This window comes from Pteropus medius, unplaced genomic scaffold (assembly GCF_902729225.1).
Source record: "Pteropus medius unplaced genomic scaffold, Ma_sr-lr_union100, whole genome shotgun sequence".
NCBI lineage: Eukaryota > Metazoa > Chordata > Mammalia > Chiroptera > Pteropodidae > Pteropus > Pteropus medius.
In genome coordinates this window covers 11,570,095-11,594,754 of record NW_024351729.1, presented here as the reverse complement: position 1 = coordinate 11,594,754, position 24,660 = coordinate 11,570,095, and the positions used below count along the sequence as shown (strand labels likewise).

General features: G+C 36.9%; 1 protein-coding gene across 9 annotated transcripts in view; it reads right to left on the bottom strand.

Annotated features, from left to right (window-relative positions):
* Window positions 1-307: 307 nt before the first annotated feature.
* Window positions 308-24,660, bottom strand: part of CD28 (CD28 molecule) — a 62,731-nt gene continuing 38,378 nt past the window's right edge. For 8 of the 9 annotated variants that reach the window (XM_039844508.1, XM_039844509.1, XM_039844514.1 and 5 more), the window contains 3 exons: window positions 7,012-7,368; window positions 6,639-6,763; window positions 308-1,161 (listed from right to left, as the gene is read on the bottom strand). In XM_039844508.1, coding sequence (XP_039700442.1) covers window positions 1,033-1,161; window positions 6,639-6,763; window positions 7,012-7,368 — 611 coding nt within the window. In that variant the 3' untranslated portion in view covers window positions 308-1,032. Of the gene's footprint in view, window positions 1,162-6,638; window positions 6,764-7,011; window positions 7,369-21,110; window positions 22,519-24,660 lie in introns of those variants that run through there. The other variant, XM_039844511.1, reaches the window with a different exon arrangement.

Below are 24,660 nucleotides of genomic sequence, written 5' to 3'. Positions count from 1 at the left end.
AAAGTGTCTTGGGACTCATCCTCCTCACCCTAATGAATGCAAACATTCCTTTTTCACATTATCATCCCTTCCCCTAAGGATGTGCTTTCAGCATCCCACTTCAGATCTCTTTAGTGTAGACAATAAAGAGACTAACTGTGCAATCTGAAATATATAGAACAGAAAAGCAAATATACAGGATTTGACTGGAATGAGCCACTGAACAAAAAACAAATATACAGGATTTGACTGGAATGAGCCACTGAACAGATAACCCTTCCCGGTATTCAAATAATTTTGACATCAAATGGGCTTATTTCCAGCTATATTCTTCCTTGGTGTAGGAAGACCATCTTTTTTTTTTTTTTTTTTCTAATCTTATTGTGAGGACTACATGGATTTCCCATCACAGGGAGTAAGGAAAGCCAGTTGGTTTGCCTTGCATTGTTTTGAAGGTATTCCATCGGTCAAAATAACTGAATATGACCAGAATACATCAAAGACAATATCTACATCTTTCTAAACCAAAAGGAAAACAGCACTAAATATCAATGAAGTGGCTCATTTCATGAGTAAAAGACAGTGTTATAATGGTTTTAAAAATGTTTAAGTCTCCTTAACTCCCATTCTAATCTATTCCTACTCTAAACCCCCATTTAACCAAAGGGAATGATTTTCTAACTTTTCTTCTCCATTAAATGTCTTTCGATATCATACTTTCTTCGACCACAATGTGCACATGAGTGAGAAAGGAGTAAAACTGGAAGCAAATTTTAAAGCTAACCTCTCAATCAAGTCAATAAATACATAGTAAGTTTGAATATTGGTCATGGCACTACAAAATTTAGCCTGCCACAGGAGGATTCTTTAACTTCATTTCAGAGTCTCAAAATGATGTTATTTGGTCCAGTCATTATAGGAAAATCGGCATTGATGGCCTAATAGGAGCCTGAGATGGCTGGCTGAAGACGAGGCTGTCCTTTCCTATCCAGAGCAGTGGTGTTGAGCAGGTGAAGAGGTGCCAGCCGGCTTGCATCTGGATAGGCGTCCATGTCAGGAGCGGTAGGCCGCAAAGTCACGCGCTGGGACATAGGGCTGGTAAAGCCTGCGGGTGGGTCCCGGCCGCCGGGGCGTCATGTTCATGTAATCACTCTGAAGGATCCGATTCCTCTTACTCTTCATCTGCAGAAAAGAGAAGTATCACTGTGAAAGAGCCAGGGACATGGAGAGAGATATCATGGGAGGAGTTCTGAGACTTTGGGGCCAACTCTTCAAACCGTGGACTGTCAAATAAAGCTGAACACACCAGAATTCATTGAGCTTTTTAGACTTAGATTATGACTAATCGAACCTAACGACTTTGGACTTTTCTAAATTAACCTGAAAAATCTGAATCAAAGAAAGTGTTTTAGAGAAATGCACCCATGTTACTCTCAATGCAGTCATTTGACCTGAATTTCAAAAGCATATCTAATTAACATATCTGCTGTTGATATGTAAATACTCTTGAAGGCCCTTCCTCTTTAAGGTTAAGCATCCCCACTGGAGTCTTCTTACATTAGTCATTTGCTTAACAAGCCTTTTTTCCATAATTAACCAAAGAGGACCTTCAGACCTCCAGAGTCTGGAGTAATCATAAATGCATAGCAGTGGAGTCCAAATTAATGGGAAGTTATGGTTGTAGCAATTAGTTACATTTTTATTCCTTTATACGTATGCGCATTGCCATAAAGACAGTAGAGTCACTCATTTTTGTTCCTCAGGCTCAGCTCTCTCTGAATGAATTTCTACCAGAAGTGAGAGAAGTAAAGTAATACTTAACCTGAAGCAAGATTTATATGCCCATGAATTTTAGCCACGTTTTGATTAGGGGTTAAAAGCACTTTTTCTGGGTCAATGTTGTGGTAAAATTTTAACATTTGGTAAAAGACCCACAAAAATTCTAAAAATGGAAAGCCACCATCCAGATTTCTGAATTCAGAATTCTCTATTATGAAAAAAAGCCTATTTCCTGGCACATAGGCCTGATACATAAGTAGACAACTTGGACATGAGTAATATGAACACTTGAATAAATAAGTAAGCAAGATTTCAGCCCTGGCCTTATTTCCATGCACTGCTACCTGAGCATGTCACACCTTGCCTGTCAAAGGAACGTGAGTAAGTGTTAAAGAGAGGTTAGAAAAACACTGACCTTCACATTACTAAATATGACTAACATTTTCAGTCCTCATCTTCTTGAACTCTCAGCAGCATTCTGTATTATTGATTACTCTTTCCTTTTTGAAACATTTTTCCACTTTGCTTTCTACAAGATGGTACCATCCAGGTTTTCATCCTGCCTCTCTGTTCACTCTTTTTTGCTTCCTTTGCAAGCTCATCTCTAACTAGCTATTCAATGTTAGAGTTCCTCACTAGGAGGAACTTGGTCCTAGGCCTTCTCTACTCACTCTATACTCTCTTTCTCTAGGTAATCTCATCAATATTCACAGCTTCAGTTATCACCTATTCACTCAAATTTGTACCTCTGGACTAGAATTCAAAGTCATTTTAAACTCAATATGTCCAAAACAAAACTCAAGATCTTCCCTTAAAATCTGGTCCTCTCCTAGTGTTTCTCATCTCAGTGACTGACACTACATATACACAGTTGCCCAAGCCAGACCACCTAGCCTCATTTTTGACACCTCTTACCCCTATCTCAGGGGACATTTGACAATGTCTGAAAACACTTTAAATTGTCACAACTGAGAAGAATGCTACTGGCATCTAGTGGGTAGAGACCAGGGATGTTGTTAAACATCCTGCATTGCACGGGGCAGCCCCTAACAACAAAGAATCATCCAGCCAAAACATCAGTAGTATCAAGACTGAGAAATCCTAATCCAGAGTCTGATCATGAAAAAGAATGGAATGGAAAGGAAGCAATGGAAACAAAATATATCATCAAATTGGAATGAATATTATTAGTCTGCTTGTCTTCTCCTTCTTGCTAATATCCGAGGATGACGGATGATTCGAGCATGTGTGATTAGAAGATGGTGTTCCATCCATAGATATAAGGCAAGACAGGAGAAGTAGATTTGAAGAAAATTATAAACTCAGTCCTTTGGAATTTGAAATGATAGATGAGTTATCTCAGTGGAACTAAGAAGAAGATAGCATTAAAAACACATAATTGGGGAATTCATTCAGAAGGAGGCAGTCATGGAAACCAAACAGGTAAAGGAAGTTGCTCTTCAAACATCTTGGTTCTATATCCTTTCTATAAATGAAAAACTAGAATTCTCTTGGACACAGGGTTATGGCAAGGCAAGAGAAAGAAAATGGAAATGTCTGATCCCAAATAAATATAGAAGGCTGTTGATGATACCCTGAGTTGCAATTTAATACTTATTCTAACCCTGAGGACTCCCCTTGCCAGATTCCCAAGTGACAGTCTTTGCCTCTGGACACCCAAATAAAACTATAGCTGGTAGAAAGGATCTAATAAAAAAGATGTCTTAGTTCTGAGATTATCCAGGTTGCACATTAAACTATAAAAGATCTGCTGCAATCAGCTCTAAAGTTTATCCTCATGCTGTTATCAGATAGTAGATTTAGTCATCATCACCCTAACTCTAAACTCAACAGTGGGATATAAATGACTGGGAATACTATACAGAACCCACAGTATCCATGTGCATCTAGTATATACATACATATTTGCAGAATACTCACCTCATGTGTCTGTGTGACTGGGTCATCTACTCTGCCCTTTCACCATTCAATATCTACTAAAGATGTATGATTTCAGGACCACTCCTCCCTTGCCCTTCTCTTCACTGCAGCCCTTACCCACTTGTTTCCTAGGAGCAGTAGCAAGATGAGATGCCTGTACAATGCAATTCACTTAATCACACAGTTTTCAAGAACTCATTAGATTTAAAGGCAGATACTACCTGAACACACACTATCCACATTCCCCACATTGTGATTTATAGTGGAGAAGACAATGGTTTTTAAAAGGGTCCTTTAGACTAAGGAAGGGAACAAGCTTACCAGCTCAGCTGAATGAATGGAAGATTGAGTGAGAGTAACAGGTGCTGGCGAGTGGCAGCCAGGCAGAGGGGAGCTCACTATTTATTCAAATGTCAGCAATAGGTCAAGAACTGAGATAGAATCTGCAGTTGCTCCCAGAAACCCACTCGGCCTAGAACTGCCTACTGTAGCACATCACAAGCCCTCAGGAAGTTCCAGAAAACAGAAACTTATGCCAAGACACGGCACAAACCAGCCAAAAATAGGATCTCAGAAAAATATACAGGAAATAGATAAAGTGTAGGGATACCTAAGGACCTGGCTGCCTAGCTCAGCAAGGTGCTGGTTGCTCAAATAGTAGCAGCAGCAGAAAAATATGAGTCCAGGGTAAAAATGCTGTGTTATTCTATGAAATACATACATACATACATACATACATACATACACATATACATATATACAGATGTATATATGTATACGTATACACACACACATATATTACCATTTTGGTCAGAAAATACAAAGACCTAGGTTTGAGATGTAAATAAAGGGTAGTTATCAGGTAACCAAATTGATTGCAAAAGGTCACAGATGATAAGAGATGTCAAGCACTGGGACTCCCCAATTTACAGGGAACCTGTGAGACAGAATAAGACCAAAATAAGTTTCTCAAGACAAAGCAAGATGAACTTTGCTAGGAAGTGGTAGTGCTGTCAAAGAAAAACACATAGCGTCTATGTTGTTTCCGAGTTGACAGTAAACTGTTAAAACTCCTTGAAAACGAGAAGCTACTTTTGTCCCTTTGGATGATTTGAGTCACTTAGCAAATTAGTACCTGATTATAGTAACTGATACTCTGATGCATATTTACAATAAGCTTTAAATGATGAGCTGTACCTTTCTGGCCACTAAAAGTTAAACAGTTCCCAAAACTATTTCCTGCAAAGCTAGTAAATTACATTGACCTAGGTCAGCATATTATAGAGGAGCACTTGTCCTGGAGGGATACCCAAAAAACCACTGCACTTGGCTCTTAAATTAAGTTGAGATTCTCAGTGAGATCAGAAATAAACAAGAATTAAGATTCTAAATTCTAAAATCATTGGCAAACACCATAGTGGTTAAAAGTTGGAAGGTCCCTTGGATGAAGACACCAAGATCCAGAAAGATGAAGGGACTCGGCTAACATCAGAAGAAGAACTTAGGCAATATTTCGCTACATAAAAAGCTTCTATCAGGTTTTGGCAACTTGAAGAAGGCAAAGCAGGAGTATTCCAAGATGGCATCTAGTATAAAGGATTCCCAGGAACCAGCAGTTGTTCCCTACCCTGCAGAAGGTAGAAATTAGGCAACAAGCAGCATGTCCAATGTCCGCCTGCACCCTAGGGTCTTCTGAAATGGGCGAAGCATGTGAGTAACAATCAAGAGGCAAACTTTGGCAATAGGCCAATGAGAGTTTAAAAGAGTCCTAGGTTGGATCTATTATTGGCATGACTGTGAACCCAGAGCTGCCCACCTCCTCCTAGCACCAAGATTAGAGTAAATAAGATGGCTTCATGTGGCATAGCTTCCAAAAATCACTGACTCATGTATGGATTAGTTAAATGGATGGAGTATGCCTTCAGGTATGTTCACATAAGTCCTTATTTTGGCCTCTATGGAGGTTATAAAGTTATCAATTCAATAAGCATTCATTAAGCATTAAATGTACTTAATACCAGATGGATGGTGAATGTAAAGAAAAATGGTTCTTTGTCCTTGAGGAGCATACATTTCTTCTTGAAGGAATGACTTGTACATGCATCTAACTTTTAGAAAAAAATTTGAAGACAAAATGGAATCAATAATGAGATATTCTGTACTCTAATGTATATCTAAGAACAGGAAGTTCCTGAGTAAGGGAAAGATCCTTGATAAGGAGGTCTCTTCTTAACAATAAAGACGATCATCAAGATATGTTCAAACCTCGGCCAAAATTTCAACATTGAAGAAGGTAAAGAAAAATGCACCTGGTTTATTGCATGAACATTTGCAAAAGTTGGTAAGCTCCAATTCAGTGATGAGAGCTCAGAAAAGTCTTTCGTTACAGTTTCATAATGACAGCACCATACTTGGCCTCACTAAATTCAACTGCTTCAGGGGAGATAAAAATATGACTCAGATAAACAGACCTAGTTTCTCTGCTAGGTTTGAACGCATAATTTCAGTAGCCAGATTTCTCATGATTTTTTAATCTGAACCAAAGTTGTTCATTGACTTCGGTTGCCTAGATTCCCAAACTGCTTAGGTTTTTTTATATATGTATATATTAAAACTATGTTATATCTTGTAATGATACCACAAAATGGGGAGAAGAAAAGCAACTGCGCTTAACGCCCCACCCTAATTTAATCATTTAGCTTCTTATTCTGCATGGCCACCTAACCGGTGTGTCTGGAAAATAGAACTACCAACTGATTTTTAACTCAGATAAAGTTGTACAAGCTAAAAGAGAACCTACTTTAACCTAGCAGGTAAAAAGAAAATAAAAATAAATCACATGTTAAACAGATGATAAACCACATAGGCAAAATACTTAAATATGATCAGATAGCATGTGCAATGGAAAAGTTACATAAAAGCAGTGCTGCTTCTCTTACCCAGCAAATACAAAGAGCCATTGTTACTAGTAAGCTGTAGAAAGCCAAGACTCCACCAACCACCACCAGTGCCCAAAATGGCTTAGAAGAGTCAGGAAACTGGTGAGCTGGACAAAGGTGATTCTCTGAAAAATAGAACAGAACGGATTAAACAATATGAGAATGGTACTTGAGTATATTTTCTTCCTTCCAAACATTATGAGAAAATGGGATCAAAATATGCAAAATATCATTAGCTTAGAATGTATAGACTTCCTCTTTGGTTTATCTTCTTTGGAATTTATCCAACCCCATCACTGATCATGACCTAGTTTCAAAACTATAGTTGAACACCATTACTTTAGAGTGATAAACTGGTAGATTTGCATGTTACCTTTCACGTGGATAATGGTTCCATTGCTCTTCTCGTTGTCTATGTAAGGAGGAGGATACATGACCTCTATTTTGCAGAAGTAAATATCCGTTTGGTTAACATACAAATTCCAGAGGTAAAATGTCACTGTTTCGTTGCCCAATTTCCCATCACAGTTGAATCCTGTAGCTGACTGAAACCGAAGCTGATGGGAGTAGTTTCCATTCACAACGCAGACTTCCACAGCACTGTCTGCTCCCTTATAAAGGGATGCTCGGAACTCCTTTGAGAAGAGGTTGTAGGTATACTTGCAGCTAAGGTTGACCGCATTGTTGTACACCACAAGCATGGGCGACTGCTTCACCAAAATCTTGTTTTCTGGAGGGGGAAAAATCAGTTGCTTAGAACAAGGGTATAAGCACTTATTTTCTGAAATCAAGATATATTAATTAACAAAATAAACCTCTCCATCAAAAGCTCTCTCTTGGCAGATGAAGATGTAGGAGCTCTTTAGGAGATAATTATACCAAGAGTTTAAAGGTGTATGGTCTGATATTATTTTCATCCTTCCTTGAATGAAACGATGGAACATGTTTTCACTTGGAAGGCAGAAGTGGCCTTCTGTTGGCACTGAGCACCACAGATATGTATTTGGAATTTTTAAATCTGTACTGAGACTTCTAGGGTGTTAATTATGCTTAACTGTGTTAGTTTCCTGACTGAAATGGCTTTTAACACATGACATAGATACACAAATAGATTTGTTTTTAAGTTGTTATACAGGCGTTCAGGAAGGAATTAAAGTGTTTTGAAACATTTTAACTTTGTTTATTAGCCATTCCAAGAGTAAGATATAGAGGTAAAAGAAAATGTAACCCAAAGAGCATAATTTATCTTACACAGCCAATTCTGAGAACAGCCTTCTCAAGAAATTTGCATATTTGTTCTTTGAAATCTGAGAAGATGGAAGAGGCCCACAAGAGTACTCTCTCTTGTCCATCTTGTACCTATATGCTAGTCCAGTAAAAGACCAGAGAATCTAGAGACCATCTAATTCAATCTCTTCAGTTTTAAAGCAAAGAATCTGAAGCTAGGCCATAAAACCAAAACCACATGAGGGAAGAGAACACATCTGCTGTGTCTTGTTTCCCACTATAATCCCATTGCTATAACCCCCTGGTACATGACAATATATTCCTTTCTTTTTCTAATGACTGCCTGAGGCCTAAAATCACTGAGCAGATGGTGAGCAAAGCTAGGACGAAAATCCAAGTCAACTTACAACCATTTGAGAAATAAACCACTTAAAAGCATTGAAAACCAGCTATGCAACCAAGACTCTCCAAAATTTCTCTAAAACAGTAAATCGCTTTGTATCTTTGATTCAAATTTCAGTACTTTTTTTGCTATCATTTGGTGGCACGCTAACAATTGTCTACCTACTTACTTTTTTTAAAACAAGGTTATTTGAAGCAACGCTCCATACACTCATACTGAAAAGACAAATAAAATCAGAATCTATTAAAATGAAATTTACAATTTAACCTGGATTTGCATTCATGTAGTCAGGTGTTTTGTTTTTGCTTTTGGAAAAAGCGAGCTGCATAAAATTAAATTACTAATAGCTTTTCACTTCCTACATTGTTCTCACTGCTGGTTGTACATCAAAAAATTTTAAAAAAGAAACCTATGCCCAGATCCCATTTCCAGAAATTGGTCTATGCTGTGGAGGAGAGAGTATTTGTTTTGTTTCTTTTTATTTTTTATAACAACTTTATTGAGATATAATTCACGTACCATAAAGCTCACCCTATTTTTTTAAGTTCGACCCTTTTAAAGTGTACAATTCTGCGGCTTTTAGGATATTCGTGAAGTTGTGAATGGACCATCACTATCTGATTCCAGAAAATTTTTATTACATCCCCTCCCAAAAGAAATACCATACCCATTAGCAGACACTCCCTGTTCCTCCCCACTCCAGCCCCTGGCAATCACTAATCTATTTTCTGTCTCTCTGGATTTGCTTTTCCTAGATATTTCGTGTAAAAAAATCGTAAGATATGTGGCCTTTTGTGTCTGGTTTCTTTCATTTAATATAATGTTTTCTGAATTTCATTTCTTGTTATGAATGAAAAATGTTCCTTTGTATGGATATACCACATTTTATTTTTCCAATCATCACTTGCTTCCACTTTTTGGCTATTATAAATAATGCTTCTGTGAACATTTGTGTACAAGTTTTTGTATGGACATGTTTTCAGTTCTCTTGGGTACATACCAGGAATGGAATTGCTGGGCCACGTAACTTTATTTTTAACTTTTTGAGGAATTCACAAACTATTTTCCAAAGCAACTGTACTATTTTACATTCCCACCAACAATGCATAGTGTATTTTCTCTACATCTTTGTCATACATTTATTACTGTCCACCTTTGTTATTATACCCATCCTAGAGGATATAAAGTAGTATCTCATTGTAATTTCATTTGCTTTTCACTAACGACTAATGATGTTGAGCATTTTTTCATGTGCTTATCAACCATTTATATAGCCTTTTTAGACAAATGTTTATTCAGATCATTTGCCCACTTAACTGGGTTGTCATTTTACTGTTGAATTATCAACATTTTTTATATATATATTTTTGAATCAAGTTCCTTATCAGATATGTGATTTGCAAGTATTTTCTGTCATTCTTGGGTTGTCTTTGGTATTGTCTTAAAAATTCCCCTAATTGATTCTAATATTCAGTTAGAGTTGAAAATCACTACGACATAATAGGTTTCTCAGGCTGAAAGCATATTAGAATCACCTGGGGAACTTTTAAAAACTCCTCGATTCCCAGGCCAGTTAAAACAGAATTTTGTGGGTATAGTACCCAGGCATCAGTATTTTCGAAGTTTCTCAGGAAATTCTAATTTGAAGTCAAGTCTGATAACCAGTGGCTTAACAGATGAAAACTCATTTCTTATTCTCAATTCATAGTCCTCCACAGACTTTTCTAACCTCACCCCCCTCAAACCAAAATTCTTCCAATTAGCTAGCCCATTTAAACCAACATTCTGGGAACATACCGTGAGCACTCTTCTCTCCGTACTTTGTTCAATAACTCCAGGGCCTAGAGTGTCTCTCCTCTCTAAGGTCTCAGAACATTTACTGTCTGTGTCACTCATTTGCCCTTTGGTCAGGTTCTACATTTTGAACACCTCTTGTTTCATGTGCTTCAGTTTGTTCATCTTTTGATTTGCGTGTATTTCCTCTAGAATCCTAGTTTCCAAGTCTCTTGAGAGCAAGGACCATATGTGACTTTGGTATACTACTGTGCAAATAATAGGATCTCATTAAATAATAAGTGAAAGGTGGTGACTGGACTGTATCATTCTTATCAGCAGCTTGGCCTGACTACCATCTCATTAAATTCTTATTCAAAATTGCTTCTCAACGATAACTTTAGCTTCATTTATTAATCATTCAACAAATACTCATGAAAAGCACTAAAAAGTATATGTAAAAATCAAAAAGTTCAATCTGTCTTGGTAGGAAAATCCAGCTTGTTTTCTGTTTGGTTTTATTTTGCTTGGCCTTTTTCTTTGATTACTTAAAAGGAATCATTGGGCCAGTTCTGATTGGAAAAAACAACCCCAGACCTCCAAGAATTGTGTTTCTGTTACTAATTATTTGAATTCTGTTTTATGGGCATTCAGATTCTTCTTGATCTGCCTTTGAGAGCTGATATAAGAAAAAAAAAATGAGAAGGGCTGTGGGGGTGGGGAGGGACTTAGGCAAGGAAAGGCTGGAGAGAAACCCTAGAAGGTCAGCCAGTTTGTCTTCCTTCTCCCAGCATCCACAGTGAGGCGGAGGAAGCAAAAGGAGAGGGAGGGAAGAAGGAAGAGAAGCTCTAGCAACTGTATCCCAGTAATTTGCTTACTATGTCTTGTCTAGCTCATCTTCCCAAGATGCATTTGGGAGAGAAAAATTGATTTCCCAAAGATGAACAAAGCTCCGTTTTTTTCCTTGAGTAGTTTAGTCTGTTGGGGAAGAAAGATACATAAACAGACAGCTACTTAAAAAATAACGGCACAGCGATCTATACAGTGTTGCTAAGGGCAATTGAGGGATCAGCTAAGGATTTTTGAAGGAGGTGACTGCTGACCTGAGTCTTACAAGTTTTTATTGAGTAAAAGTTAGACTAACTAAGGAGAGTCTTTGTATTAGAGGGTGGAATGAGGTAGAAGTATGTGTGTTAGGGTAGGAGGTGAGGTAGAGGACTGTGGGGAAGATAAGACAAAGAGAGAAAAAGAATAGTCTAGTCAGAGATGATAAAGAGGTGAAAAAGAGTATGATAGATGTAGGGAATTACCTCAGTTTTTCTGGACCATGTGTTATGTAAGACAAGACTGGCAACACAAGCATAGTTCATACTTTGGGATCTCTCCTGTAGGCGATGAGGACCTATCAAAGAATTTTAAGCAGAAAAGTGACATGTGCAACTTTTCATTTTGTATAGATCACTTTAGCAAGCACATGGACAGTAAATTTGAAGGGTACAAGAGTAAAAAGATGGAGACAAGTTAGGACACAATTGTAATAGTCAAGGCAAGAGGTGATAAGGTTAGAAAGAACTACAGAACTACAGTTAGAAAGAAATGAATAAACTCAAGAAATATTTACAGGCCAAAATTGGCAGAACTCAGCATTGGCTTAGATGTGTTGAATAAGAAGGAGGAGTTAAAAATGACTATCAGGCCACACAGACCAACCAGTAAGTAACATTGTTTTGTTGTCTGCACCTCTTCTTCATTCATTACATGATGAGAACAGATAGTTGGGAAATTGAGGTGAAGTTTGGAAGAAGACATTTTTCCAGCCCGAGGGATCACTGCAAAGAATACAAATCACCTCAAAGGTTCCTGGAAACAGTTGACTCCCTGGCACTTAGTTCAGTGTTTGCTGTTTTTCACAAGGGGGAAGCAGTGGTCTTTCTTTTCAAAACTATTTTTCCTTTGCAAAGCATAATAGAGTGAGATAACTGGAAGATAGATTTTTTTTTCTGTTCATTCATAGGGTCTCAGCATTGTTAAGACTGATCAGATTTCTCCTGAGCCCATTCTACCTCAGCACTACAAGTTGAGACCTTTCTCGGGGAAGAGCAATCCATGATCCCAATATCTAGGCTACTTGTTTCATGTTCAGTTTCTCCTGGTTCTAGAAAATAGCACCTACATTGGGTCACTCCAACAGCATGTGTCTAGGTGACAGAAACATCAATGTACTAGTTAAAAGTTTAGAGGTCTCTTCAGCTGCTTTTTCTTTTTGCCTGTTACTATTACCTTTCTGTCTTCCATAAAACCTTCTCTCTATTCATATTTTTATAACTATGGAATATATAACTTCAAAAGATTTCTCCTTATGTTCTTCATTCATGATCTATAATACAGCAAGCCACATAATGTGGCCCTTTTAACAATTGTTGGCATATCCAACAATTGAGCAAGGATAAGTCCTTTTTTTATTGAAGTATAATTAACATATAACATTGCATTAGTTTCAGGTGTACAACATAATGAATCGATATTTGCATATATTGCTAAATGCTCACCACAATCACTCTAGGTAACATCCATCACCATAGTTACAGATTCTTTTTCTTATAATGAGAACTTTTAAGTAGGAAAGGTCCTTTTTTGTGTGACTCTGCATTAATATTTTTTTTGGGGGGGGACTGCTTGAAAAATATTGATTACATGGACATTTGATGAAAAAAGAAACATCCAATTTATCAATTGATGTTTATCCCTCTTGGACACCAACATAGATCATTTTAAAATTAGTTGACCCTAAAACATAGATACTATGCTTGAAGTAATTTGCTTAATATGTGTTAATGTGAGGCTAACAGCCTCTTAGATTAGGGTTCAACTTGAGTTCAGAACTGGCCAATAGAACCTCTTGTTTTTCAACATTTATACCCTTATAGTACTTGGTCCCTCTTTAATTTATGTCGATTATTCAGAGAAGCCTAAGTGAGAAACCATCTCATAGGACTTCAAAATCTACATCTGTTTTAAAGAGAAATTATATGAAGGAAATATATTTTTGCTAGTAGAAAGTTAACCAGTCGCTCCAAGTGATATTGAATTTGTGTGATCGTTGTGACTTCCACTAGACACAATAATTCCGCTTCCTTTTATTTTTTTCTTAAAATGGAGCGTGTGTTAAAATGCACACTGCTTTCTCAGTGGGAGTGGAGTAACGACATGGATAAATCAAAGCAACCGATAACTGAAACATCAAATGACACTTGGCTTTGATATGTATTTTGGTTCTCTGAGTTTCAGGGAATTTATAGTACTTCACATAGTTTATGGACATATTATTTACACTGTAAATAATATTATAAAATATTATAAAATTTATAATATTATAAATTTAAGGACACATCTAGACTCAGAAGAAACTACTGAAATATTTAGCTTCTGTTTGATTCCCCTTTGCTTTCCAGTTCATACTAGGAATGGAAAGCATCCTTCTCAAGCTAATTTGGTCTTAGTAGACCTAGACTTTTTCTTATTTGGTTTTCCTCTTGTGAGTAGTTAGGCAAGGTCTACCTAAGTCAAATCTACTAGGTTAAAAGAGAAACATTGTCAACTCATCAATTGTATTTGCTTATGGTATCAAAAGATTGTCTTGACTGACATTTCTCTAACTGAATTGACAGGTTGTTTTGATGATGAATTTAGTGCGTTGCTTTTCAAAGCCTTTCCTAGCAGCTAAACCAGGTGGAGACAGGAAGCAGTAACCTCAAACCTCTTTCCTGCACAACTCCTTATTGATAACATGAAGAGTAAGATTGGAGGCGAGAAGGTACTTATCTGCTGCTTATGAGCAAGGGAGTGAAAGCTAAAAGATTTCCCACAGATAATCTGTGAGTCTTGTGCTATAGTTGACTTCTGGAAAATTGAAAGGTGCTTGTGCTTCCATGAGAATGGAGTGGGAGAGGAAGCTTGGTTACAACAAAAAACCTTTCCCCCTTTGCCTGTATCAATTACTATATTCGTAACCAAGTCAACTCTCTGCACAGGTGGAGTAGATAACCATCTGTAAGGTGTGGCTCCAAGCAGCAGGGAAGGAACTCTGACCCTGAAAGGACTCTCTTCACCAGCTCAGTTAATGCTTAGATTTAAAAAGAAGATGACTTAAAATGCAGTGTGAGGAGCATATCAATTTAAATTAGCAACTAAGGACCACACATATAAGGCTACAAAGCATTTTCTCCTATTTTATCTCATATGAACTCCATACTAACCTGTCAAGTAAATAGGCAAGACATTGATCTTTTGGAGATTTTATAGATGGGGAAATTGAAGTCAGTGAGGTCAAGAGACTGGCCTACTGTGGGAGGTGAACACACCATGTAAACATTTATATGCCTTACAATTAAAGTGTACAGCTGAAACTTATTGGATTTTGTTAACAAATGTCACCATAAAAAATAAATAAATAAATAAAATTTTTTAAAAAAGAGTGAGAGACTTGCCTAATGTTACAGGACAAGTAAGTGACCCTTAAGACTTCATTCATCCCTCATAATTTTTAATCTACTGTTCTTTTGTCTCTGACAAGTTACATCACAATTTCAACACAATGTCAGTGATTGATTTTAGATCCTCTCAAAGTTGGACTTTATAGTTAGATGGTACTAGGTGTCTGAAATGAGAGTTAGAGAGGAGAATACCATTGAGCAGGGAAGTAAATGGAGTGAGAAAAGACAAGACCAAGATAAATTTTATTTTCTTTACCATTTTGCTGAAGTCCCATCCTGCAAAAAGTACTCAGTTAAAAGGAAAGCTGGAGATGATCTAGGCTAATCCTTTATTTTATAGAAGAGGCAACTAAAAAAAAGTGACTTTTCAAACAACGTCACACAAACAGTGGAAGAGCCAAGATATAATTTATGTGTGATTCTAGGACTAATGTTTTAAATCATGAATAAATAGAAAACTAACTTTGTGCATTCAGCAAAATTGACTTGATTTCATGGTCATATACAGAAAAAGCATGTCTCCAAACTTTCTATGCCACTAACACACATCCACAAAACATTTTGCTTACAATTTCAGAGACTTCCTGAAATTCATAGATGGACCCAAGATAAGGCCTTGATCACATGAAATGCCTCCTATAAATTATTTCAGACCCACAAGCAATAATTTTGTCATTACAGCTCTTTTATTTCAGCTTGCCCAAGTGTACCAAAGGGTTTGAACGTGAGCATTTGTCAGTATATAAAGTCACTTTTTGTCTAAACGTCACTGGGGAAATCCTTAACTTCAGAGTCCTTGTAAGTTACATTTATTTGTCATGTTAATGTACGATATTCCATCTTTCCTTTTCTTTATCATCGCACCACAGAGAACTAAAATGCCACATAGAGTCTGGTGAACCTGAGAGTAGAGTAGACAGCACTCAGTACTGAAGAGTAGACAGCACTCAGTACTGAAATCTGCATTGGGAAGTTAAGGAATCAGCAGAAAAGATATAACACATATTTAGTTAGCAATGTGATTTTTCTTCAGAATCTCTTAAGAACTTTGTTGGGTTCCATCCATGCACATCACTATTAGAGTTTCTTTTGCAATTTAAAAATCAGGTTAGGAGATCCCAATCGCATTGTTTCCTTTTTTAAATTCTGACTAAACAGAATTTAACATGTTAGGCAGGAACCAAAGCAAATGAAAGCTTTCTATTTTCAACCATCTTGCCCTGTGATGTTTGTGAACATTTTGTGAAGGTGACGCTGGTTTCCCTGGCACAGAAGAACACCTCCCTCCTGACCACAGAGCTGATGAAGTTACCGTAACTTTCCTCTGAGTACATTTCCTGCTCAGGCCCAGGATACTCTTCAACACATGACCATCTGACCACTTGTTTCTTTTCAGGCTCTGTAAAAAGCAGGCTGTCCCACAGACTAATCCAGGGTTTACTAAGGAATCTGTAAGACAAACTGTGTTTTCTGGGAGTAAAGGAAGACTCAGCCATCTGTGGCTCTGGTAACTTTAGCTGAGGCCTCATACAGATGTGAGAAAGAGGAATGCAAAACACTCATCAGACTATAGCATCTTTCACCCTCCTATTTGAGTGACTAGGAAGATACAAACAAAGCTATGAATGATTTATCACATTTCAAAAAGCTCTAGACTCTCTAAAATTCATGTTAAAATGTAAAAAAAAAAAAAAAAGTCATGCAGGTTACATTTTCCAAATAATTTAGTGGTCATTTTATCTAGTTTTCTGTTGACTGTCATCTTGAAATTCTCTCCAAGGAATAAAGATTTAAGGAAATTCTCTCCAAAAAAAAAAAAAAGACTTTGAAAAAGCATGGCATGTACACATATATGTTGTCTCATTCAGGATTCCAGCAGAAAACAAATGATACACTTAATATCAGACAGTAGGAGGAGAGTTTATTTACAAAAGAAGTGTTGGCAAAGGTATAGAACCACAAGGGGTACTGCTAGAAGCTGTAGCTCATAGTAGCAGATTTTTGACCACCCTTCAGTTTAAAGAGACAAGGGCTGGGGTAGGGAGGGGGGCTGCAATGAGGTTACCAGAAGTGGAAGGAAAGAGCTGTGTAAAGGAGGTCACCATGACAGAAGCAATGACTTCTATTGAGAGAAACAGTCAAGCCAATCAACCAATCCAATCCAGCCCAAGATTGTCTATGTACAACTATCAGTTATATCAAGCACATTAACTCTTGTTGACAGAAAGTATAATTTTTAAACAAACCTAAATAAATCTTAGTTTAAACAAGTATAAATTATTACAGGTAACAATAGAAATAAAAAATAGAAGTCTAATTAATAAATATACTAAACAAGCTGCCGGTGGTCAATACTAGTCTAAGCTCTACCTTTTACACTGACTTGAGTTTCTGTACAAGCAGACACTAGTATAAAGGACGTTTGTCTTTGTCCTTTTAAATAAGAACATTAATTTGAAAAAATATATGTACTCCTATGTTCATTGCAGCATTATTTAGAACAGCTAAGATAAGAAACCAAGCTAAGTATTCACTGATGGATGAATGGATAAAGAAGATGTGGTATATATCTAAAATGGAACATTACTCAGCTATAAAAAAGAATGAAATCTTGCCATTTGTGACAACATGGATAGATCGAGACAGTATTGGGCTAAGTGAAGTAAGTAAGACAGAGAAAGACAAATACTGTATAATTTCACTTATGTGTAGAATCCAACAAAACAAACAAATAAATAAACAACAACAACAACAACAAAACAGAAACAGATTCATAGACACAGAGAACAAACTAATGGTTACCAGAGAGGAGAAGAGTGGGAAGATGAGTGAAAAAGGTGAAGAAGATTAAGAGGTACAAATTTCCAGTTATAAAACAAATACATCATAGGGATGTAATGTATAGTAGAGAATATAGTAAATAATATGATAACTTAGTATAGTGACAGGTAAGATTACTAGACTTACTTTGGTAATCACTTAATAAGGTATATAAATGTCAAATTATTGGTATACCCTTGAAACTAATATAATATTGTATGCCAACTATAATTTTTTAAAAAATATTTTGTGTTACATGAAACTATCAGAAAGTAGCTCAGAGGTCAAATAGTTCATAGCAAAAAGTCATGTATGAGCAACCAAGACCTGTCATTAATTCTTAAGAGAGAAAACTTATCAAAATAATTGGTAAGTACTCTCTGAAAATTTTTTTTCATATTTCAGAAAATTGTTATTTGTTATTCTAACTTCTGACACAACAAAGTCATGCAAGCATTCAGCAAATACATAATGGGACCTAATGTATCAGGTTCTTGGGAGATGGAAGATGTAAAAGATGCAGCCTTTTCCTTCTAAGAGAAATACTAAGGCAGGTACACAATTAGCTACACTCCAAAGCCATGTATGGTACATGAGCCCTTTAGAGATTCACTGACAGTCACATGAAAGAGGTCTTATCACCAAACAAGATGATTCTGGAGGCTTTTGTGCAGGTTGGCCTGCAGCTGAGCCACGAAGTCTGGGGCAAATCTAGACAAGCTAAAATGTAAGAGTTTACTGGAGACTAAGAAAGTATTAAATTTACATAACAGGAAAGTAGGTGAAGATGGCTGATTTCAATCTTGGAGAGTCTTTAATGCCAAGAAAAAGCAAAAGGAATTTACTAGACAGGCAATGGGAAACATTGAAGACATCTGAGTTGAGAATGCAGTGATAAGTGCCACCTTGGGATATTAACACAGTAGTGTAGAGTGCATTGGCTTGAAATAAGGATAGAGCAGAGGCAGAGATCCATTGGATGCCGTTGCAATAATGTTGCTGTGAGATCACAGGGCCTGAGCTGTGGAGGTGGCAGCTGCGATGGAAAAGATGGACAAGGCATTGGAGCTTGATTGTGCTTTGTGGTGATGAATAGGAATCAGAAATAACACAGAGTTCATGGGCTAGGTAAGGGCAAGAGTGGAGGTACTTGTTGACAAAATCAGGTAAGTAAATAGAGAAAATCTGGAGAAAACCTGTTGGGTTCAGTTTTAGATATGTTGAGTTTGAAGGAAAGGCAAGGAATTCTGGAGGAAAGTTCCAAGAGTTAGATATGTCAAACTAGAGTTTAAGAAAGTCATAGATAGATATGTACATTTGGATGTCATCTGTATTAGACAGACACTTAATATTAAACCTGCTAAAAACCATTGCCTGTACTATAATCCATCTCTCGCATTCAGAGACACTACCCAGCAATGCAGGGTGTGAGCACTCCAGGACTGAAACTTCCTGAACACAAAGCAACGTTAACTTGGGTACAATATGACCCAGCCCCTACCATTCAAAAGTCTGCAATCATTCTCTCAGCTCCTAATGGTAAGACAGTCTAAGAAGACAATGGCACAGCACCTTAATTTATATGAATAAGGTACCCATACCAAAAGTCACCAGACCAATCCCCAAATCAAATTTTATTACCCTAAAAGGATGTCTGTAGTTTAAATAGTAAGTAACCAGGGCTTTATAACTTTCTACATAAATATTATGACAGTAATTCAGCTAACAGAAATAAATCCCACAGGTATCAAGGGACTTCCTATATTAATATATTGTTTTCTAAATATATATATATTTTTAATCCAATAACCAAATTTGAGAACCACATTTTCAGCCTGAGCCATCATTATTCTGAACCCTCATTCAAAACAACTCTATATAAAAAGAGTACATTTTCCCTATCTGTTTCATTCTCCCTAAATCTTACACCTCCAAAGAGCCTGCTCAGGACCACTTTGGCACATACAGAATCTTCTAGGTAAGTGTCAGCCTAGAAGTTTGAAAATAATTACTGCATTGACCCTTAACATTACATAGGAAGATGGGGGGAGAGAGCAAAGACAATATTATCCCTTAAACTGTTGCAGTCACTTCTAAGCATATTAGTATCTAAGATTCTGGTTTGCAGTCTCTCCAAGAGATTTTGGAGATGGCTAGTTTGCAACGATTTGTATATTCTCTATTGGATCATAAGAGCATCCACAAAGAGGCAGGGTGGTTGAGTTGCCCTGTTAAAGCTGATAAAAGCCAGAGTATTTTTATGTCACTTAAAGAAGTATTTTTTAAGTCAGAAATAGACTTGAGATGTCTGTAAGTCCAACTCCCTCATATATCAGATGAGAAAGCAAAGGCCTAGAAAAGCTGCGCCACAGTGTGACTCCCAATCATACCCCCTACCTTGAAAAATCAGTAGCTTTAGCTTTTAAATTTGAAAAAAGTAAGGTAAAAAGAATAATAAACATGGCCTTCACAAAACCAAAGGCAAATAGCCACATTCTTCTTCCAAAACACACAGGAAGATGCTGAAATTAACTTCCCTGACTAGAAAATGGAGCCCTATCCATGATGTTGGACAGGATTAGTCTGAACTTTGTGACCTGTTATTTCAGCCACATGCTAAGGCCAAGCCCAGCATAATGTGCATTTTTGAAGGCTCAAGCAAATTCAAAGTACACGTGAGCTTCAAAATCAAGGTATGTATTATCCCAGTGGCCTTGTTGGTATAAATTTAACACAATGACCTATTCCGAGAGAATTAAAGATATATATATTTATATATAAGTAAATATAGAGATTTATATTTATATATCATTAAATAAATAGAATTAAATATATCATTATACATAAATATGTAATAATATATAAATATAATAATAAATATATAATATATATAATTATATATAAATATATATAAATTAACAAAATAGTCTTTAACACCAAGTTTGCCAGCATGAAATCACTCATCTACCCTAGCTTGATTCTAACACATCTCTGCCCCTGTAAATCTCTTTTCTTCTTCCTCATTCTTCTTAGAGATTTGTTCTCCTCTCTAATCTTCCGTGCTCCAAATCATCTCCCTCCTCATCTTCTGGAGAAAACTACCTCCATCCTCCTTTTTTTCTTCTACCTCCTCCTCCTCTTTTCCCTAATAGCTCTCCTCCACCCTGCAACACCACAACACACACACACACACACACACACACACACACACACACACAAGACCTGCATTTGGTTCCTTCCACATGTCAAACATAATAAAGTCACTCAGTCTGCCGAATACCTGCTGTGTACAAAAATACCATGGTAAACATTATAAGTGATATACGTCTCTAATTGTCTTCACTTTATACAGTAATTTCCTGCCCTTTTCTTAAGCCTTTGAAGTCTTATCTTCTTTCCCCACTACTCTGTGTAAATTCAAAAGTCCCAACTGGCTTCCTTTTAACCACACTAGTGGCCTTCCCAAGTCAATCACTTCTCCTTTCCTCATCCAATTAGTGCTTTTAATCATTGTTCTTTTTGAAACTCTTCTCTCCTTTGACTTTCATTAGCTTCATTACCCCACTACTTCTCCAAGCACATTCTCTCTCTTCTTCACTAGCTAATCATTCTCTTCAGCTGACTCCTAACCAGAAGTATTTTCTTGATTCAGTACAACTTCTGCTTTTCTACACTTATGCCCTCTTCTTTCTGTTAGCCATCCATTCCCATGACTTCAGCGTCATTCCAAAGATAAAGATTGCTAAATATTCTTACCCAGTTCCCATATCTTCAGCTTTGTACTGGACATTTTGCTGACATCTCGAGCTCTTATTTCAAACTCAACATTGTCTAAAGCCAAACACTGTTTTCCTCTAAAACTCGGTTACACAACATCTTGATTTCAGATGGTGATATCATCATTCCTCTGTTAAGCCAAAAACCCTAGCATTATTCTTGTTCCCTCCCTCTCCTTCACCCTCATCCCAAACTAGGCTCTAAGTCCCGAAACTTCTACTTTTAAAACATCTCTCATAATAGTCACCTCTTTCTATTCCCACCTTTGCCACCCAAGTCCTAATCTACTCCCCTCCTCCTCGTAAAGTGACAGAGTATTATAACATGAGCTCCTTGACATCAGTCTCTATACCATACCTATTCTAGACCATCTTGCTTCCAAAAGCTTTCAGCTTCTTCACATTTTTTGAAAATGAAGTTTGAATTTCTGTTATTAATAATCAATCATTTGTTTGATCTGATTCTACCCTACCTCTCCAGGTGACCACACATTCAGATTGGCCATCTTTTCCAAGAACATAAAATAGTATTCCTGGTTTAATTTCTTTATATGTATTGTGTCTTCCTGAGACAACATAGCATTGGTAAGAGATAAACCCTGGAGTAAGAATGTCTGGATTTATTTACTTACTAGCTATATGACTTCATGCAAGTTGCTCTATCTGCTCCATGCTTCAGTTTCCCCATCTATAAGATGGGGACAATCATAGCAACTGCCTCATAGAACTTAGGGGAAGAATAAATGATTTTATACAGAGAAAACCAGGTAAGACAGTACTTTGCACAATATGAGTGCAAAATAAATGTTAGCTATCAATTATTATTAATAACATCATCTATTTAAATCCTATCTTGCTTTAAGGTCCAGCTCAATTCTCAACTCTCCATAAAGGTTTACTAAAGTATTTATTTTACGCTTCCTTTAGTACTAATTTACTCATTTCTTCCTTCAACAAATATTTGTTAAACATTTACAATTCTTCCAGCGCTATGCATAATACCAAGGTTATAAGGATAAATAAGCCATGATCCTGCCCACAGAAAGCTCACGGTCTGGTGGGAAAAAACAGATGTGTTAAAACACAGTAATAATTTTGAGAACACTGACAAGAAAAGAAATATCTCATTTTGCCATTTAGGATCCCAGAGAAGGCTTCTCCAGTTGAGAAATGTAGGGGACATTGCAGATTATAAGAATAATATATGTGGACATGGTTCCATAGTGTAGGGGTTAGCACATCTGCTTTACATGCAGAAGGTCCTGGGTTCACATCCCAGTGGAGTCACAGTCCATGGTTTATGGCCATGCCACCCTCAACAAGCCTAATGTCTGATCTCGGAAGCTAAGCAGGACTGGGCCTGGTTAGTACTTGGATAGGAGACCACCTAGGAAGACCAGGTGCTGTGGGCATAAATAATAATAAATAATTTTTTTAAAAAGAATAATATATGCAAAGCCATTAAGATATCAAATGACATGGTGAGGTAGGGGACTGCCAAGTGTTATTTGTTTCCAGCTGTTATATCCTGTTATATGTAGTCTTCTCAAGAAGATTGTAAAAGATTGTCCAAAGAGAACTTGATTAATTACATGAGTATTTCTTGTGTGCTAATTAAGTCTTTATATTTCTTTTCTTCATTTTATATTCTCTCAGATCCAAATAAAGATTAAAATATAAAAGAAGTTTAATAAATATTTGTTAGATTGAGTTATGCTCCCATTGAAACTCCTCTCACAAGAGCATAATGAAGGCTGAATACCCAGAGAAAGCATCCTCAAGAAGGTGAATCTTGCACTAAGAACATGAAGTAAAAGATAACTAGGATTTGGAGAAGAAAGGGAATTCCAAGAGGGAAACAGCATCAGAAATGTCATAAAAACAGAGTGCAGGTGTGTGACAGTGAAGAAAGCTGTAATATTGGGGTTAAGGATCTTATGTTAGGGTATGAAAGAATATAGATTGGATAAGTAAGATGGGTCCAGTCTAAAAGCCTCCAAAAATGTCAGGAAACATTGCAATGTCATTGCAATAAGCACCTTCTAGAAACCAGCAACACAACTTTCTTTTCTATACATTGAGAGATGTCTAAATTCTCTCCCAACTCTAAATGTCTGTGGTTGAATTCAACAATGCTTCTGCTTATAACTGTTTTCCATAAAATAAATAAGTATGAACAGAGTATCATTAAGGCAGCCTTTAACTGAAAAAAAAATTTTTCCTAGGAAGATTTCACTATTCTCATTTTTACATCCTTGAAGTTCAAAGTGGGTTTCTTTTTTATCTGTCACATAGAAGATGTTAATAAATACCTGTTGAATGAGCACATGAATGCAGACCTGTCTTACCAAAGCATCAGTGGGGCAGGCACTTTGAGATCAGGAATCTAGTACTTTAGAGAACGGTAACCTACTAACACTCTGTTTTAGTCCCTCCAGGAGCCTCATGGTGAAAGAAAACATTTTCCTCATGTGTGTCCATTTTCACTCACCCACTATTTTCCTCATGTGTGTCCATTTTCACTATCCCACCTTCTATGGGAGAAAGTCTGTGAATCAGAAATGAAACCCTCCTGGACTCAACATTCCTAAAGCGAATCTTAAATTATGTACCATTATTATTAGTAGTGTTCAATATCAAAGAAAGGCATCAGCTGCAAATACAGCATTTTCTGATGCTTCATCACGTGTCAAGTATCCCTAAGCAATGAATAACACAACCCTCTACCTTCTCAGAAAAAAATAATCAGATACCCACCTAAGTTCTTAACAAGGAAATTTATTTCATTGTTAAAATGTAAGACATGTCAATAATTCACATTCACCTGTGAGTGAGTGGGTGATAAATGGGAGTTACTGCTGCAATCAAAGTGTTACATGGTGGGTTGTGAGCCAATGAAATGACACCAATACAGTAGAAAGGGGATCACGATTAGATCAGAGATCAGAGTGACAAGTGAATGGATGATTCTTATGACACCATCAGGAACCATTAACCTGGTTACCTTGGCAGCCAGAGTCCTCAAGATAATGAAGGTGATGACAAATAAAAAAGATAATGGTAATGGTGATGTTGTAGAGATAAAATTGCAGCTCAAGTTTAAGTAAGAAATTCCCCCACCATCATTCAGGTTCTCTTCCAGTAACAAAAACATAGGCACACATAACCTGCATGGTGACACACAGACTAAATTTAAGATGCCAAAGAATTAGTATTAAAATACTAAGGTCAAAGGAGTCTAAAGTCTCTTTTTCACATCCTCTTTCAAGCAACCGAGTAACAGTTGATTCCATCCAGTGTACCTCAACTCTAGTGCTTAGAATGAGAGTAACAAGGGAGAACTTAGACACCTGCTTTCCAACCACTTCTCAGTTGGATCTGAGTTACCTTCCCCCCACCCGGCTTCAGAAACAAGTTCACAGGCAATGATTCTCAAACTGAAATTTCTGGGTACATTTTTTGATGGCAACACCATGTCATTGACCAAACAGAGTTAAAGAAATCACCATAAAAGAGACATACATTCTTTA